Source organism: Lathyrus oleraceus, chromosome 2 (assembly GCF_024323335.1).
Source record: "Lathyrus oleraceus cultivar Zhongwan6 chromosome 2, CAAS_Psat_ZW6_1.0, whole genome shotgun sequence".
NCBI classification, from domain to species: Eukaryota; Viridiplantae; Streptophyta; class Magnoliopsida; order Fabales; family Fabaceae; genus Lathyrus; species Lathyrus oleraceus.
In genome coordinates this window covers 464,655,539-464,674,859 of record NC_066580.1, presented here as the reverse complement: position 1 = coordinate 464,674,859, position 19,321 = coordinate 464,655,539, and the positions used below count along the sequence as shown (strand labels likewise).

The window sequence follows — 19,321 nt, the reverse complement described above, 5'->3', positions numbered from 1 at the left end:
CACTTAATTGACTTATGGATAACAAGTTATGCATTAATCCTTCTACGTAAAGAACATCAGATATAGAGGGAAGAGTACCATTACCAATAGTTCCGGAGCCTCTGATCCTTCCTTTCTGATCTCCTCCGAAACCTACGAATCCAGCATCTTTAAGTTCCAGGCTTTGGAACATAGACTTTCTTCCCGTCATGTGTCGCGAGCATCCAGAGTCCAGGTACCATGACTGGTGTCTGAACTTTGCTGCATAGGATATCTGCAACATACACAATCTTATCTTTTGGTACCCAGAATCTCTTGGGTCCTTTCAGATTAGTTTTCCCAGAGTTTCTTATAACTTTGGATTTTCTAGCATTTTTAAATTTTTGTTCTTGTGTGTGTGTGTGTAATGATATGAAAAGGGAGATTTAAGTTGGTCACTGGTAAAAGTTTTATCTTCCTTAGGATCATACCCAATTCCCTTTTTATTGTTCTGACTGACTCCATAAATCATGGATGCCATAATACTCCTACCTATTCCATTTTTCAGAAATTCTTGAAAGGCTTCTTCGTATTCAAAAATAATTTTATTTGAAGTTTGTGGTGCTTGAGACAACGCTTCTTCTAATTCTAAGCTTTTTCTTTTTGCTCCATCTCTTTCTAGTGTTAAAGATCTGATTGTATCTTCTCGTGCTAGAATTGTCATCTCAAGTTCACTATATTCTTCAAATTTTGCTTTAAGACAGCCTTTAATGTTTTTAAACTTTTGTTTTAATTTCTGATATGAGCTAAGAGTTTCTGACAAACAAGATTCTAGATCAGATCGAGAAAGTTCAGAAAATACCTCTTCAGATTCTTCATCTGAGCTACTCCTGGATGTGGTAGCCATAAGTGCCACATTGGCCTGTTCATCAGAGTCAGATTCTGATGATCCAGATTCACTATCATCCCAGGTAGCCATCAGTCCTTTCTTTGTCCTGAAGGTATTTTTCTTGAAGCTTTCTTTTCTAGAGTTGTCTTTCTTTAGCTTGGGGCATTCATTTCTGTAATGACCTGTTTCTTTACATTCATAACAGGTAATATCTTTGTTAGATTTACCTTTTGAAGTTGATTCTGATCGATCCCCTCTGGGTCTTGGTCTTCTGAAGTTGTTGTTCCTCTTTTTCCAGAGTTGCTTAACTCTTCTGGTTAGTAGGGACAATTCTTCTTCATCATCAGAGTCTTCTGGTTCAGAGTTGTCAGCATCTTCAGTTTCTACCTGGAGAGCTTTGGTTCTGTCAAGTTTGCGTCTTTCAGGTCTGGACTTTAATGCTACAGACTTGTTCCTTTTCTGAGGCTCATCTTCCTCTAGTTCTATCTCATGGCTTCTGAGAGAACTGACAAGTTCTTCAAGGCTAATATTGTTCAGATCCTTTGACAGCTTCAGAGCAGTAACCATAGGTCTCCATTTCTTTGGCAGACTTCTGACTATCTTTTTGACATGGTCTGCAGTTGTGTATCCTTTGTCTAGAACCTTGAGACCTGCAATCAGAGTTTGGAATCTAGAGAACATTGCCTCTATGGCTTCATCATCCTCCATTTTGAAGGCTTCATATTTCTGGATAAGCGCCAGAGCCTTTGTCTCTTTGACTTGAGAGTTTCCTTCATGAGTCATCCTTAGAGAGTCAAGTATGTCTTTGGCTGTTTCTCTGTTGGTGATCTTTTCATACTCGTTGTAAGATATAGCATTTAGGAGTATGGTTCTGGCCTTGTGATGATTCTTGAAAACTCGTTTCTGATCATCTGACATCTTACTTCTGGGAACTTCAGCTCCATCCTCTGTGACAGGAGGTTTGTATCCATCTGTGACAATGTCCCAGAGTTCAGCATCATAGCCTAGAAAGAAACTTTCAATTCTATCTTTCCAGTAATCGAATTTCTCTCCATCAAAGACAGGAGGCTTAGCATTGTAACTATCCTTTTCATTTGTGTGGGCCATAGTTCTTCTCTTTCTGGATCTCTCTACAATGTTAAGTGTTTGATTAGAAAATCAATAACAGAGCCGGAGCTCTGATACCAATTGAAGGTGAGAAAAACAAGAAAGGGGGGTTTGAATTGTTTGGAAAATAAGCGCTTTTTCAAAATGAAAATCACCCAAGGATTTTATATTGGTTCGCTTATAACACAAAGCTACTCCAGTCCACCCGGCCAAGGTGATTTCGCCTTCAACAAGGACTTAATCCACTAATCTTGAAAGATTGATTACAAACAACGTCTAAGAGAAAGATCTCTTAGTCCTCTCAAGTATACAGACTACACAGAGTCACTTGAGGAAATAAACAAACAATAGATAAAAGATTTATGTAATCTAGAGTGCTTCTAAGAAAGCAAATATTACAATAGTAAGAACAAAGTGATTCACGTTATAAGCAAAAGCTTCGTGAAGATTTAGAGAGCAAGAGTGTTTTCTTGAGCGTTGATGTTTCAGTATAATTTTTCCTTGTATGTGTTGTATGTTGAATGTTGATTTGCAGTCCTTTATATAGATCAGTGAGGTAGTAGTTGAAACTGATGAGTAATAAGATGAATTTACGCCATAACATAAATAGCTTCTGCCAGGATAACTTTCTCTCCTTGAAATGACTACTTACCACATATAGTATCTTCTTTATTGAAATTGGAGATTAACGTCTCTTTCTGTATTAGGAAAACCATTTGCAAACCTTTACTTGACTTTAACGTTACTCTTTCATAATTAGCAATTCCATGATCAGAGTCTTCGTGTATCTGAGAATCTTGGAGTCTTGCTTCTGATGTTGATCTCTTTTGGATTCTGATGGATTCTTCAGATAGCGCTGATAAGTTCTGGAGTTTAGAGATAGCGTTGATCAGAGTCAGAACTTCTAGAGCTTACTTCTTGTTCAGATGCTTCTGATACTTTGCTGTTTTGCTCAGAGTTAGACTTTCTTGAACGTGTTTCTACTTCAGATGCTTCTTATCTTCTGATAATTTGTATCTGATCTGGTTCTGTATCTGATGACATCGTCAGATTTCTTCCTTCTTTCTTTAGAACCCTGCACACTTAGAAACTTTTCGTTAGGGTGCCATTTTTGGTTTCATCCTTTGTTATCATCAAAATCAAGGAATTTGTTATAGAACAATTTTTGTTCTTACATGTTTGACTGGAGGACATTCAGGCTTGAGTGGCAAGTGGTGTTCAACGATGCTGGTGTCTAATCCTGGCATATCTTGATACGATCAAGCGAAGACGTCAACATATTCACGCAACAACTCTACCAACTCGGAGTGTACATGCTCGGCAAGAGATGCCCCAACTTTTACCTCTTTTTGTCAGTTTCAGAACCCAAGTTAATGACATCCATTGGTTCTTTGTATGACCGAATCTCTTTCTCTTTGTTTTTAAGGAGTCGTGCTAGTTCAGCCGGTAATTCACAATCTTCCTCACTATCGTCTTCAACTTGGTTGATTGAAAATCCAAACTTACAGTTGATTTTAGCCATGTCGTAATCAATGGTTTTATTTGCTCTACATATGATGAGCTTATTTTAGTATGCTTTTTGAGAAAAGTGGAAAAAAGAAAAAGAATTTTTTTGCCATTTCGTTGTTTTTAGTGAAAAAGGAAAATAACTGAAAGGAAGAGAACACAAGTTTTGCATGCAAAAAGTACTTTTTATTTATTCACATAATACTTTTAAACATGGGGGCCCTTACAATCTATCCTCTCGTCTCGAGCGAGGACGAGGGATGGAGAAAACAAAATGCATTACGTTTTTTCCGAGTACACCATAAGAATCACGGTGGCCATCCAATTGGGAAGCTTGAACCCTGGAAGACACCTGCGGACAAGGCTGGGTGCCCCTGGCTTGCTACCACCGAACTCTCCAATAACTGCCACGGTATGCTTGTATTGATAGTCGGCGCTGCTGAACTTGACCGGGTTGAATCGCTTTTTCTTCAGACTCACCTTGCATGTTGTTGGGTGATAACCGATACCAAACTTGTCACGCTTTTCTGCCATATTGACGACCTTACCCCAACCGTGAAGTGGGCCTTTATCCAACGCTTGCTTTGCACTCTTTGCTGAGGATAGGATGGTAGCGGATGATTGGTTGTTGTTGGCTGTAACGAAACTGACATCTTCGAACTCTAAACAGTGGAGCAGAACTTCGATGATCCCTTCATCTGTTTCAACATATCTGAAGGAGGAGAGTTCATTGACCAACAAATCTTCTTCCCGCACACGATTACCAGTTTGTCATCTATCAAGTATTTCAGCCTCTGGTGCAGTGTAAAAGTGACTGCCCCAGCGGCATAAAGCCATGGTCTTCCCAACAGACAATTGTAAGTCGGGTTAATGTCCATGACTTGGAATGTGATGCTGAACTGGTGGGGTCCAACACAGATAGGCAAATCAACCTCCCCAATTACTTGCCTTCGGGAACCGCCAAAAGCTCTAACGATCAATGCACTGGTCCTCATCTCGGGCCCTTTAAATTATAATTGGCTCAATGTAGACTTGGGTAGTACATTGAGCGAAGAACCGGTGTCAACGAGTACTCAGGATAAGAGAAAGTCAGTACATGTGACCGAAATGTGTAATGCTTTGTTGTGGGCGTTTCCCTCAGGAGGTAGCTCTACTTCATTAAATCCCAGATACCTACTGGAGGTGATATTGGAAACCACGTCGTCAAATTGATCGATCGTGATATCTTGCATCCCGTGAGAGGTATTTAGAACTTTCAGCAACGCTTTGCGATGAGCCTCAGAACTCAACAGCAAAGACAAAATTGATATTTTGGAGGGCGTTTGATTCAACTGGTCAACAATCTTGAAGTCACTTTTCTTGATCAGTTTGAGGAACTCTTGGCTTTCCTCAAAAGTGATACTCTTCTTGTGATCTTTAATCTGTTCTTTCTCAACCATCGTCCCTTTACCCTTGGATGTTTCAGACTCTGCAGCTTTGTTGTCAATAACCTTCGTCAACACTAGAGCAGTCGTCATGGTCGGAGTCGTATGTACGGTTGCCCCTGCCTGCGGAGTCGGAGTAGGAATGACCTTCTCCTTAGGTGGGATAATCGTGGGTGCTGGAGACACCCTAGGAGTGTATTTAGGAGCAAATACACGGCCACTTCGAGTTATGCCTCCCGTTCCAGCAATGTTGACGATTTCTGTGTCAGGAATGTAGATTTCTTTTCCTCCCAAATACGTTGTAGTCTCATAATTCCAAGGCACTGCCTTGGTACTCTAATACGGGAACGGAGTGGGAACACGGAAATGGATCGACAGAATCCTCTTGGGAGGAGCTTCAACCTTCTTTTTTCTGTACACAATTGTTATTGGTTCAATTACTACCACCTCCTCTGCTGCCTGAGACTTGGAGAATTGTATCAACCCTTGATCCATTAACTCTTGCACACAACCCCTCAGTTGGTCGCAATTATCCGGATCAAACTTGCATACTGTACAATCATCATGCACACCTTTTAGAAACCCAAATTGTTCAAGCTTCTGTAATACAACGGACATCAGAGTCTTCACTTCTTTGGCTCTTAGTATAGCTTCAGTATTTTCCTCTTCAATCACAGCGTTGACCACTGCACCGCTGTGATTCGATAAAGGATTTGTCTTTACATTAGGTTTTTCTCTAGAGAAAGTCAGGATGTCTTGATTGATCAAATCTTGGATTTTGTATTTGAGTGCCCAACAATCTTCTGTAGAATACCCTATGAATCCATCATGATAAACGCATGAAGTGTTAGGATCGTGCTTGGCGTGGAATGGAGAAGTGGTCGCGGGTATTTCTCTTGGTACGATAGCTCCCACATGAATCAGATAGGGTACCAGTTTGGAATACAACACCGAAATCTTGTCAATTTGGGGTCGGTTACCAAAATTGTTTTTGTTGTTCTGACCTCGATTTTGTCCTTTGTTATCACGATTGCATTGTTGGTTTGGATTTTTTTGAGCGGGTGTCGATTTCTGATTACCTTTCTGCGGTTGGTACTGGAATGGCGGTTGCTAATATTGAGCTGCGACGACATATGGATAAGGGTAATACGGCATAGGGGCCATGGGAAGTTAATATAGGGGCCGAGCCTTCGCCGTTACAGCGTTTGCTTCCCCCTCATTCTTTTTAGAGAAGCCCCCATGCGACCTCTTGTTGGTTGTCTTCTGTGCGGTCGTATCTGTGATTTTCCCTGATTTTAGCCCACTCTCAACGTGTTCCCCGGTGGTTACCATATCAACAAAATTTGTCGACGAACTGTCGATCATCTTCTCAAAATACAGCCCTTGCACTGTACCCATGAAGATATCCAATAATTCGTTGTTAGATAATGTTGGTTGAACCCTAGACGCCATTTCGCTCCAATATTGAGCATATTCCTTAAAGGTTTCATTAGATCTTTGCGACTGATTCTGTAGTTGAAGCCTTGTCGGAGCCATGTCAAGGTTGTACTTGTATTATTTCAAGAATGCCCCGGAGAGATCCCTCCACGGCCGAATCTTTGAGTGTTCTACATCTATGTACCAATCCAAGGAAGTCCCAGACATGCTATCTTAGAAGCAATGGATCAGGAGGTTGTCATTACCAATGTATGAGGCTATTTTCCTGCAGTACATGGTAATGGAACTGCGGGGACAGTTGAGGCCCTTGTACTTCGGAAGGTCAGGCACCTTGAATTTCTGAGGTAGTACCACGTTCGGGACCAAGCAGGGGTCTCGAGCGTCTATACCGAAGGCGGAGAAACCCTCGATGGCCCTTATTTTGTCATCCAAGAATTGGTAATCCGTAGGTCTGGATGGATCAACAACGAGAGGAACGACCTGACTGGCCGGTCGGGAAGTTTCTGGAACGGTCGATGCAGGCATATTTGGGGTGAACCACATCTAAGGCAGGTAGGAGAAACCCAGTGGCATAGTCTGAGCAGCATGGATTGGATGAGGATATTGCATTCCAGCCTGAGCATTGGGGGCCCGAGGTGCCCCTGTCTGCACATGTTGGAGTGAAGGGTATGTCAGCATGGGCATGGAGGTTACCCCAGGATAACCAAAAGGAAAAGTCGGGACCTGACTGGCGCTCGCAGCTTGAGTGGTTTGAGTAGGGATCTGAAAATGGAGGCACGGGCCTCGGTAGTCCTCTTGAGCATCAAGAGTGTCGTCAGGAACCTGACCTTGGTTGTTATCCGGATCAGCAACATCGACCAGAGTAGTTTGAACAGTGGGGAGAGCCCATGGAAAACCAGCGTTTCCAGCAGCAGCAGCGGCAAAGAGAGTCGGGTGAGGGAAGAAAGCTCCCCCATTAGCAAGACTGGCAGCGAGGTGTGGGGGCATCCCCCACGGGTAGGCAGCAACAAGCCTAGCAGAGTCCACGGGGACCATCTGACGGTTCCCCGAGTTGGGCACAACAGTTTCCACCGAAGTATCGATGGTAGTGCCAGCAGCAGCAGTAGGAATGGTCACCCCATCAACATGGGTGACGTTGGCAGCAGTAGAGGCGGGGTTCCTCTAAGACTGGAGAATCTCAAGGATAGTCTCCATGTTTCCCCTGAAAAGATTCATTTCTCCTTGCACTTGGCCAAGGGACTCGCGAACAGCAGCATTGTCGGCTTCATATTCCGCCATCGCTCATGATGACAAATCTGTTTGGCTTTTTATGCATTCACCATGTTAGGTAAAGCTTGACAGCATCCATAATACTTCGAGTATGGTGCGGCTTCTTACTCAACTCAGAATACACAGGGAACCTATGATCGCGACTTTATGAGTCGATTGGGGTACTGACTGCAAGTGCACAGTCTTATCGCGTAGTTTTAAAAGATATCGATCCCACAGGGACTTATGAATCGATATACCGTTTTCTAAAGTTACTTCGTAAAGCTAAGGCGGATGATACTTTGATGATTTGGGGGAAAAGTAAAACTAAAATAAGATCTAGATTAAATATCAATTAAGTGGATATCCGTATGTAGTTCGTCGTAATTAGGGAATCAAATCTTCGTTGGTTTCTTGGTTTTAAAATAAATCTTTTCAGTAGACACTATTGATTAAAAGTCTTATCTCAAACTCTCGCTCTGTTGAATAGACTATGACTTTATATTAACGTAGCTGTCACTTATTAGTTAAGTCCAAAATCACTTTTTGAAAACAACAGAATCTATAGAAACTCTTTTCATTAAAATAATAACCGTTTAAACACCCTCGTCTCAAACTCTCGCTCTATTGACTTAGATTATATAATTAAACTTAAATGCTTAACTCTCGTCCTCACATTTAACCTTTAAAAATACTTTTTGAAAAAGATTAGAATTTAATTAACTCTAAAAATTGCTTTCGCCCTGATTTAGAATTAATGTCCAATTTACACAGTCCAGTTAAAAACTCAAACCGTCGTTCTATTGATTTTAACTTCTTTATGTCTTTTACTCTCGTACAAAAACCTTGGTATTAACTCTGTAAATTGAGACCATAAAAAGAGTGACTTTATTTTTAAATGAAATTAAACCAACTTAGTTTTGATTCCTTCATTCCGCTTACTTTACATACCGATATCTATATTAATTAGCCGGACATGCTAAACAGGTCTAAACAATTATCATGCTTAAATAAAACCATCTCAGGCAAACAATATAAATAAACAGCAATGCAGAGCATATATAAATTAAAACAATAAATTAAAGAACCTGAATAATTAATAGGAATCTTGAACACTCCACCACAGACCGGTTGGATTTGTTCTTGAACTCTTCAATCGGACAGGAAAATAAAAAGCAAAGGAATAAAATACTATGATCTAACGTAAGGTTAGATCCAGTAAAAGATACACAATAGTTTCCTGGAAAAGAAAAGAAATAAAAATTGCTAATAAAATAGAAAGTTGTAGAAAACTAATGTTGTAAATGCTTGCACGGCGGAAAAAGAAGGAGAGCTCCAGGGTTGGATAAAAGCAACTATTTATATTAATCCACTTTGTAACCGTTTCCAAAAGTGCCTTCCGTAAGTAACTTTCACGCTTCAACGAGTCAAACGGAAGAATAGGCTCAACGTGCCTCTGTTGCGCGTCTAAAGCCAAAAATATAGGAGAGGGGTGTGACGTTCGTCACACCATGTGTTACGTTCGTAACACAAGGTAGCAGGGCGTGACGCTCATCACACCTTGTGTGGCGGTCGTCACAGCTTCAGCGCTCCTGGCTTGTAATTGTGGGCTGGGCTTTAGTGGAATTTGCTTCTCATCATCTTTTTGCACCCTCTTTTCTTCCTTTTTCACTTATGCTTCAAATAAGTTACCTGAGATAAATAGAAGGAAAAATACCAAGTAATATCGAGTAAAATGAAATAAATCGAAACAAATAATAATATAATTTAATTAAATCGAGTCCAAAAATGTGATATTATTTCATGTTATGAAACTCCCCCATACTTAGACCTTTGCTTGTCCTCAAGCAAGATACAGTATAGAAATCGTTTTAAAAATTTAGCCAGATGAAATTTCAGAACACACATCAATTCGTACTAGGTTGCAAGTAAACCTTGTTTAGAAGTAACCTGAGTTTAATCTTGACATCAACAACTACCGTCACAAATCAGATAACCTTACCTTATGCAAACCAGTTTGAGTCATGTTATTATAGCTAGCCTAGTTCTTTTACTCTTATTTCACCCGTTTTCATTCTAGCGAAATCACATTAAGCCCTTTATCTTTTCTCGCACATAGTGGAGTGACCGGTTAGTGATTTTGATCCCCTTTTAGCTAGAAGCTCTGGTACATTAGTCGGATAACTTCGTTACTTGGTCCATTGCAAATTGCGGGGGATCGGACCGTAGTCCGCCCTACCAAGTTCAGCACCAGATACCTGCTGAACCAACTCATAATGGATCTTTCGTATTATGCTTTTGTATGATCTGCAACCTTTAGATTAAATGATCTGGTAAGGATCACCTAACTTAATCAGTGCATTTCCTGATATATATATTTTTTTGTTATTTTGGGAATCATTCACTTATATTCATCGGCCCTCCACGTAGTTTGCTATTAAGATGGTGCTGACTTCTTGTATAAACTACTTGGGGTTACTATAAAACTAAAAGTTCAAGGGATTGGTATAATAGGTACTTTTCTGATCTAACATGTTGAGGTTTGTTTAGAGCGTTGGGGCGGTAATAATTTTTGTCTTAATTTCACTCAAGTTTTGTAAAATAAGCAACCTTTATACTTATTGAGTGTATTAAATTTTTGTTATGGCTCAAGAAAATTAAGGGGAATAGATAATAAGAATTTTTCACACTAGGGACTTAACTTAAAATAAATTATTATTATAAAATTTTTTTTTTTAATAAAATAAGAAAGGGAAATAACAATGAAAGGGAAAATAACATACTTGAAAAGGGAAGATTGAAAGAACAAGGTTTTCCCCCCCACACTTAAATGAAACATTGTCCCCAATGTTTCAAAGAAAACAAAAGAAATAGAGAAAGAAAAAGAAACTAAAGTCAATGTTGTCTGCCGCCTCTTGTTCTTGGACCTGGTGATCGTTGACGAACATCCAAGTCATCAAACCGGCTGAGCAACTCAGTGAACCGCTGATCGGTTATTGCATTCCTCGCTTATTTGCATCACTTTGAGATTCTGCGCTTGCATACCATCAATAGCATCCATGATGTCGTCGTTGGTTGCTGGCCTTCTTCGTCGACGACGTAGTGAGGATGTAACGTTATCGGAAGGGTTGAGCGGGACTGATTGTTGCTCAGGACCTTGATCACCTTGCTCCATTTCTTCAAACTCGTCTTGAGGCGGGTTTGTGTGTGTAGGCTCGGTAGCTTCGGGAGCATTCAGATCGTAGATGAAGCGGTTGGGGTTGGTGACATCTGTGAGGGCAATGTTGGGCAAAACAACGCTTGGGACTTCTTGGTTGTTTACCATAAGATAGTATCTTCCGCCTACCCTGTTTTTGATTAGGCGGCTGGACCGACAATAACTTATATCCATAAATAGGGATGGCAAAGATTCTAAATTTTGGAGTCGATCCCCTAGATTTAAGCCAAGTGCTATTGTGGTTATTAATCCTCCAATCATAAAAGGTTGGCGGCCTCTAGCACATAGGGTGCGGATATGATTAAATAAGAAAGAAGCAGCGTTTACCTTTGTATCCCTTGCAAAGACGCAGTGGAGGAAGAATAATTCCTTGGCGTTGACTTTGCTGTTGTTCGGTCTTTCAAAGACTGTGTTTTGCAGGATGCAGATAAAATACCGGATGGTTGGGTTATGTATATGCGAAGCAAGTAATACATCCCAGTTGTTGGTTTCCACACCGTATATTTTTCTAAAGAGATCGAAGGCGTTTATGTGCCACTGGGAGTTCGGAGGTATTCTTGGGTGGACTTGACCTTCTACAGGGAATTGTAGCATGGTACTCAATTGGTTCTGGGATAGTGAGTACTCGGTGTTGAACATGCGGAAGGTTGCGGTACCGATTAAGTACTCGTCTTCACCGGTTGGAGTGTTGTATGAATAGGAACTTAGAAATTCTAAGGTGAGTGATGGATAGGTAGGTTGATTGTGTGTGCAAAGAAAGGTTAAATCAGCAAGGCGGAGCATCCATTGTATACCTTGAAGTAATCCTAATTCTTGTAAACAATTTGAATCAGGATACCTGGTAGATACGACACCTCGCTGTTGGAAACGCTCGAACTGCTCCCTTTGATAATTATCATCTTCGGATCGGAAGATGATATTTCCGAATTGTTGGTTTCCCGCCATACTGATAAGTTGGTTGAAAGAGGTAAAGGGGATGAAAAAGGATTTTGATAGAGTGGTTTGTTGGAATGATGTAGAAAGAAAGGTATGGTGGGTATTTATAGGAAAAGTTTTGGAAGTTGGAAAGGGAGTGGGTGAAAAATAAATAAATGTGGTTTAATGTGAGTAAATGGGTAAATAAATGGGGAAGGTAAAAAGTGGGGTGGTGTAACGGTCGTGTCCCCAACGGTTACTAACGTTCACCTAGTCTGAAGGTGTCACGCTCGTGACAGGGGTGTTACGGGCGTCACAGGCACTTGGTGTGACGACCGTGATGGCGTGTGTGACGCTCGTCACACAGTCAGCTTGCAACGGTCACTTGCGTGGGTTCTTCATAATTTGTTTTTATTATTATATTTTATTTTTGTTATTTTGTTTTGCTTATGTTTATTTTATTTTGCTATTGTAATGCTTTTAAATTGCCTTGCATGCTATTCTACTACCATAATAGTGCATAAATATATTTTTCTCTAATAAGTTATGTAAGTAGCATACAGTAGAGAGCATTATTGATAATTATAGATATTGCATAAGTCGAAATAAAGTAGAATAAACCAATAGCTTCATAAAATAATCATAATGTAATATTGGAAGACAAAAGCAAACATGCGAAAGAAAAACAAATACTAATATTAAAAATAAAGTGAAACAAAACTAATAAATAGCCTAAACTAAAACTAAATAACTAAGAAAAACAATTTCTAGCCGCTTGCAGGATCTCTGGCCGGAGGAGCAAAGGAGTTAACACGGTTTAGCAACTCGTGGAATTGATTTGTCATACTGCTCATGTATCCCAGAAATTCTTGTCCCATGTTAGCTAACTCTTCTCTGATGGCGTCTTATTCTGACATCAAAGCTTGAATGGTGGTGTTATAATTAGCTCCGGGCATATGATGTCTAAGATCGGGTATTGCCGACTCTTCGGTCGGGATCGGTTGAGGTGGAGGGTCAATATCATAATAACCAGATGGTGTCTGAGGGTCAGACTCGGCATAAGGAATCTGGTCGTCACAAATCTCATAGTCCTGGATGGATTCAGTAGATCTAGCAGGAGAAGATATTCCATTCAGATTGTAGAGCCAGTTATTGCGGTTATGAACACTAGTCCTCGGACTAGGCAAGGTGAAAAGGCAAAGAACTTGGTTATTGATTATAAGCTCAAACTCTTCAGGCCCTAGGTTTCCTATAAACATAGTGTTGAAGAGGAAGGGTATACTCATAGTCGCAATGCCACAAAAAGGGCTTAGGTCAAGCATAGGTTGACGTAATCCGATGGCATTACCAATCATGGTTATCAATCCGTCTATTTGAATCGGTGCTCGTTCATCTTGGATAAGGCGGTCAAAGTTCGCCAACATAAAAGTGGCACCGTTCACTGGACGATTCTGGGAAGCACAAAATATGATGAAGAGTTCATCACGTGATACTGTAGTAATATTTGACTTCTTCCCAAAAAGGGTGTGGGCCAGGATCTTATGGAAATAACGAAAGGTCGGGTTATGTATGTTTCCCGAAAGAAACTCATGTTCCTCGGGGTCGTCATTTCCAGTCAAGCTTCCCCAAAAATGTTCAAGTTCTCTATATTCAAAAAGGTCTTCTTGGCTCACTGTGAATGTATCAAAAGAGGTAGGGAACCCTAAAAGGTTAGTAAAGTCTTGAATGTTAAATTGATACTCCATGTTGAACATTCTGAACTGAATGAAACCTCTGCTTATTCCTTTTCCATGGCTGGGTAGATAGATCAGGGAGCTAAGGAATTCTAGCGTTAGTCTCCGGTAAGTGACGAATTGTCTTCGGATAGGAGTGGTTTCCCACCCTATTTGACTCAGCAAATACAGGACACTCTCTCTTAGTCCAAGGGCAGTCATTGCCCAATCATCAGCATACAAACTAGGTAGCATCTCTCTCTCTGCTAGTTCCTCAAACTTTTGTTTCTGAGCTTTCCCTCTGAATTTGATACCCATACGATTAATTTGTCCCATCAGGTTAATGTTAGCTAGAGAAAAGAAAAACAAGAGTTTTAGTTAGGATTTGGCCAAATGCCGAAAGAGGAAAAGAAGAAATATTTAATTAAAATAAAGAATACGAAGAATGAGAACTAAATAAAATTTAAAAGAATAATCAAAGAAGAAATAAAAATAAAAAAATATTTGTGGGTTGTCTCCCACGAAGCGCTTTGTTTAATGTCGCAAGCTCGACATAGAAACTATCAAATATAATCAATAAATTCTGGAGGCATTACGTCTAAGTGCAGGACTTGTGAATCTTCATTGTTCTCGGCATAATGATAATGTTTTAGACGCTTCCCGTTTACAGTAAATGGTTCAATGGCTTTTCCTTTAACTTCCACCGCTCCACTGGGAAAAACATTGGTGACTTGGAAAGGGCCTGACCATCTAGAACGTAGTTTTCCTGGGAATAACTTAAGTCTAGAGTTGAACAAAAGGACTATATCGCCTTGTTTGAAGATTTTTCTTGAAATGCGTTTGTCATGCCATTTTTTCGTTCTTTCTTTGTAGATTTTGGCATTTTCGTAGGCGTCTTGTCGAAGTTCCTCTAATTCGTTTATGTCAAGAATTCGCTTTTCACCAGCGGCCTTATAGTTTAAATTTAGATTTTTAATAGCCCAGTAGGCCTTATGTTCTAATTCTACCGGGAGGTGGCAAGATTTTCCATAAATAAGCTTAAATGGGGTTGTCCTTATGGGAGTTTTGTAAGCGGTTCGATATGCCCATAAAGCTTCTGGTAGTTTCGATGACCAGTCTTTCCTTGAGGTGGCGACTGTTTTTTCCAATGTTTGTTTGATTTCTCTGTTAGACACTTCCACTTGTCCACTGGTTTGAGGATGGTAAGGTGTCGCTACTCAATGTCTTACGCCATACTTAAACAGTAGTTTTTCGAGTACCTTAGATATGAAATGCGATCCACCATCACTGACTACTATTCTTGGGACACCAAATTTTGGAAATATTATATTCTTAAAGAGTCTAGTTACTACTCGTGTGTCGTTTGTTGGAGAAGCTATAGCTTCAATCCATTTTGATACGTAGTCAACCGCTACGAGTATGTACTTGTTACCGAAAGAAGGTGGAAAAGGTCCCATGAAATCTATTCCCCACACGTCGAAAATCTCTACTTCCAAAATGCCCTTTTGTGGCATCTCGTCACGTCTAGATATGTTTCCTGTGCGTTGACATCTATCACATTTCTTGATAGCCGCATGCGCATCCCTCCATATGTTTGGCCAATAAAGACCGGCTTGTAGGATTTTAGAGCAGGTCTTGGATGTACTTGCATGTCCACTATAAGGAGCGGAGTGACAGTGTTGGATTATATTTTCTATCTCTTCTTCAGGTATACACCGACGGAAAATACCATCGGGGCCTCTTTTGAAAAGTAAAGGGTCATCCCAGTAATAATGTTTTATGTCATGGAAGAATCGTTTCTTTTGTTGGTAAGATAAATTAGGTGGAACTATTCCGGCAGCTAAATAATTGACGAAGTCTGCGTACCATGGTGTAACACATATAGCTAAGGTGGTCTCTACATGTTTATCAGCTTTATTTTCTTCCAAAGTAGCTATAAGTTTATCGTACGAGAAATCATCGTTGATCGATGTTCTTTCCGGTTCCAGGTTTTCGAGTCTAGAGAGGTGATCTGCTACTACGTTTTCAGTTCCTTTCTTATCTTTGATTTCCAAATCGAATTCTTGTAGCAACAAAATCCACCTTAGGAGTCTAGGTTTAGCGTCCTTTTTTGTTAAGAGGTACTTAATGGCGGCGTGGTCAATGTAAACGATTATTTTAGCTCCGACCAAGTAAGAACGAAATTTATCCAGTGCAAACACTACTGCCAAAAGTTCTTTCTCGGTCGTGGTGTAATTCATTTGTGCTTCATCTAGGGTTCTACTTGCGTAATATATGACGTGAAGCTTTTTATCCTTTCGTTGTCCTAAAACAGCGCCTACGGCGTAGTCACTTGCGTCACACATTATTTCGAATGGTTCATTGTAATCCGGCGTCTGCATTATGGGCGCGGAGATCAATGCTTGTTTAAGCGTTTGAAATACTTCTAGACATTAATTGTCGAAGATGAATTCAGCATCTTTCATTAATAATCCGGTTAAAGGTTTAGTTATTTTAGAGAAGTCTTTAATGAATCGTCTGTAAAAACTGGCATGTCCTAAGAAGCTTCGTACTTCTCTCACAGTTTTCGGAGGTTGAAGATTTTTGATTACTTCTATTTTGGCTTTGTCTACTTCAATTCCTCTATTTGATATGATGTGTCCTAAAACAATTCCTTCTTGTACCATAAAGTGACATTTTTCCCAATTAAGTACTAGGTTTACTTTTACACATCGTTCTAGAACTCTTTCTAGGTTTTCAAGACATTCTTCGAAACTTTGTCCACATACGGAAAAGTCATCCATAAATACTTCCATGATGTTTTCGAGAAAATCGGCGAATATTGCCATCATGCACCTTTGGAAGGTTGCGGGAGCATTGCACAAGCCGAACGGCATTCGTCGATAAGCGAAGGTACCAAAAGGACATGTGAATGTTGTCTTTTCTTGATCATCAGGATGAATTGGTATTTGAAAGAAGCCTGAGTAACCGTCTAGATAGCAGAAATGAGAATGTTTTGCTAATCGTTCTAACATCTGGTCAATGAATGGTAAAGGGAAATGATCTTTTCGGGTTGCTTTGTTTAGTTTCCTATAGTCAATGCACATTCTCCATCCCGATTCGATTCGTTTGGTTATAGTTTCTCCTTTTTCATTTTCAATAACTGTTATACCTCATTTCTTTGGTACTACGTGTACAGGACTAACCCATTTGCTATCAGATATAGGATATATGATACCTGCCTCTAATAACTTTGTTACTTCCTTCTTCACTACCTCACTCAGGATCGGGTTTAGTCTCCTCTGATGTTCCCTAGAAGTTTTGCAGTCTTCTTCTAGCATGATGCGGTGCATACAAATAGAAGGACTTATCCCTTTAAGATCGGTGATGTTGTATCCTAGTGCGGTTGGATATTTTCTTAAGATATGTAGGAGTTTTTCGGTTTCGAGTTTTCCTAGGTCTGCATTAACTATCACTGGTCGTTCAAGTTCTAAGTCTATGAATTCATATCTCAGATTTTTGGGAAGTGTTTTCAGATCGAGGTTTGGTTTCTTAAGGCATTGCGTAGGATCCGGTGTTATTGCTAAACATTGGTTAAGTCCGTCTTCTACACGATAGTCAGACAATTTGTCATTTTCTAACTCTGTTTCTTTTATGCATTCATCGATGATATCCATGAAGTAACATGTGTCATCTATTGCAGGTGCTTTCAAAAATTGGGAAAGAATGAACTCAATTTTCTCTTCTCCTACTTCGAAAGTGAGTCGTCCTCGTTTTATGTCTATGATCGCACCGGCGGTTGCTAAGAATGGTCTTCCCAATATAATGGGTGTAACTTCATCTTCTCTAATGTCCATAATTATAAAATCGGTTGGAATGTAGAATTGACCTATGCGCACGGGAACGTTTTCAAGAATTCCTACAGGATATCTAACGGAACGATCTGCTAATTGCACAGACATTTTAGTTGGTCTTAATTCTCCCATTTCCAGTTTCTTGCATATCGATAAAGGCATAACACTAATACCGGCTCCTAAATCACATAGAGCTTTGTCTATGACAAATTTTCCTATGTGACAGGGTATAGAGAAACTACCAGGATCTTTAAGTTTAGGAGGCATATTCTGGATTATGGCGCTGCATTCAGCAGTAAGTGTAACTGTTTCGCTATCTTCAAGTTTCCTTTTATTAGAAAGAATTTCTTTTAAGAACTTAGCATATGAGGGCATCTGCGTAATAGCTTCTGTAAACGGAATTGTGACGTTTAATTGTTTCAGTAGGTCAACAAATTTTTTAAATTGGCCCGCATCTTTGGTTTTAATTAGCCTTTGAGGATAAGGGATAGGTGGTTTATAAGGTGGTGGAGGTACATAAGGTTCCTTCTTTTCTATGGTTTCCTTATTACTCTCTTCCTTTTCCTTAGGTTTATTTTCTTCCTCAGTTGACTTTTTAGAGTTTTGGTTTTCAATTCTTGGATCAGACGGTCCTTCTACTTCCGTTCCACTTCTTAATATAATTGCATGAGCGTGGCTTTTCGGGTTAGGTTGGGGCTGTCTAGGAAATGTACCAGTTGGGGCAGCAGTAGGCGCTTGTTGTTGAGCTACTTGTGATATTTGTGTTTCCAGCATTTTGTTATGGGTAGTCAGGGCATCTACTTTACTTGCTTGTTGTTTAATTTGTTCGCTAGTGTGTACATTCTGGTTTAAGAAATCTTTATTGGTTTGCTGTTGAGAAGCTATGAAGTTCTCCATCATGATTTCCAAGTTGGATTTTCTAGGAACATTATGGTTAGGTGTAGATGGGGTCGGCTTTTGATATCCCGGAGGTATAGCTGGGGCTTGATTTGGAGCTTGTCCTGGTGCGTATAAAGCATTATTACTCTTATATGAAAAATTAGGATGGTTCTTCCAGTTTGAGTTATAGGTATGCGAGTAGGGATTTCCTTAAGCATAGTTCACTTGCTCTGCTTGAATTCCTGTTAGGAGTTGACAATCTGCAGGAGTGTGACCTTGGATTCCACAGACTTCGCAATTTTGAGCTGCGGCAACCACGGTGGCTGGAGGTGATACATTTAAACTTTCAATTTTCTGGGCCAGAGCATCCACTTTTGCATTAACATGATCAAGGCTACTTATCTCGTACATGCCACTTTTCGTTTGAGGTTTCTCTACCATTGTTCGGTCGCTTCCCCACTGATAATGGTTTTGGGCCATGCTCTCGATAAGTTGATAAGCATCGGTATAAGGTTTATCCATAAGCGCACCACCTGCGGCGGCGTCTATTGTTAGCCTTGTGTTGTATAAGAGACCATTATAGAAGGTATGAATTACTAACCAGTCCTATAAACCATGGTGCGGACAAAGTCTCATCATGTCTTTGTATCTTTCCCATGCTTCGAAGAGAGACTCGTTATCTTTCTGTTTAAATCCATTTATCTGGGCTCTCAACATAGCTGTTTTGCTTGGTTCCATGTGGTGACTGAGTTGGAAGGAAGAGACTGAAGCCATCTTCTAGATTTATCTCTTAACGAGAAAGGAAAGAGACAAAGTCGAATTACCTCTGAAGTGACACCATTAGCTTTAACAGTATCAGCGTATTGGACAAATACGGATAAATGAAGGTTTGGATCCTCGGTAGGATTTCCAGAGAATTGATTATGTTGCACTGCTTGTAACAGCGAAGGTTTAAGTTCGAAGTTGTTTGCTTCGATTGCGGGTGGAGCAATACTCGAATGCGGCTCATCTTGCGATGGAGCGGCGTAATCTCGAAGAGCACGAGCTGGTTCTGCCATCTCGGGTATCGGCGAAGGAAGAAGATTTTTGAGGTCGGGCACTTCGATAGGAGGGAGATTGTTTGTAGCACAATATTCCCGAATTCGTCGTAAGACTCGGAGATATAGTTCAACGTCGTTGATTCGTAAGTAAAACGG

The 19,321-nt window shown here is 40.2% G+C and overlaps 1 protein-coding gene and 1 non-coding gene across 2 annotated transcripts; one reads left to right on the top strand and one right to left on the bottom strand.

The window, feature by feature from the left end:
* Window positions 1-5,220: 5,220 nt before the first annotated feature.
* LOC127123746 (uncharacterized) lies at window positions 5,221-6,420 on the bottom strand. Its single transcript, XM_051053947.1, has 2 exons — window positions 6,085-6,420; window positions 5,221-5,994 (listed from the first exon to the last, which is right to left on the bottom strand). Exons 1-2 carry the CDS (start codon window positions 6,418-6,420, stop codon window positions 5,221-5,223), a joined length of 1,110 nt encoding a protein of 369 aa, XP_050909904.1.
* Window positions 6,421-18,735: 12,315 nt separating this feature from the next.
* On the top strand, window positions 18,736-18,842 carry LOC127125102 (small nucleolar RNA R71). Its single transcript, XR_007804562.1, has one exon. It is a non-coding gene; the product is annotated as a small nucleolar RNA R71 (small nucleolar RNA).
* The last annotated feature ends 479 nt before the right edge of the window (window positions 18,843-19,321 follow it).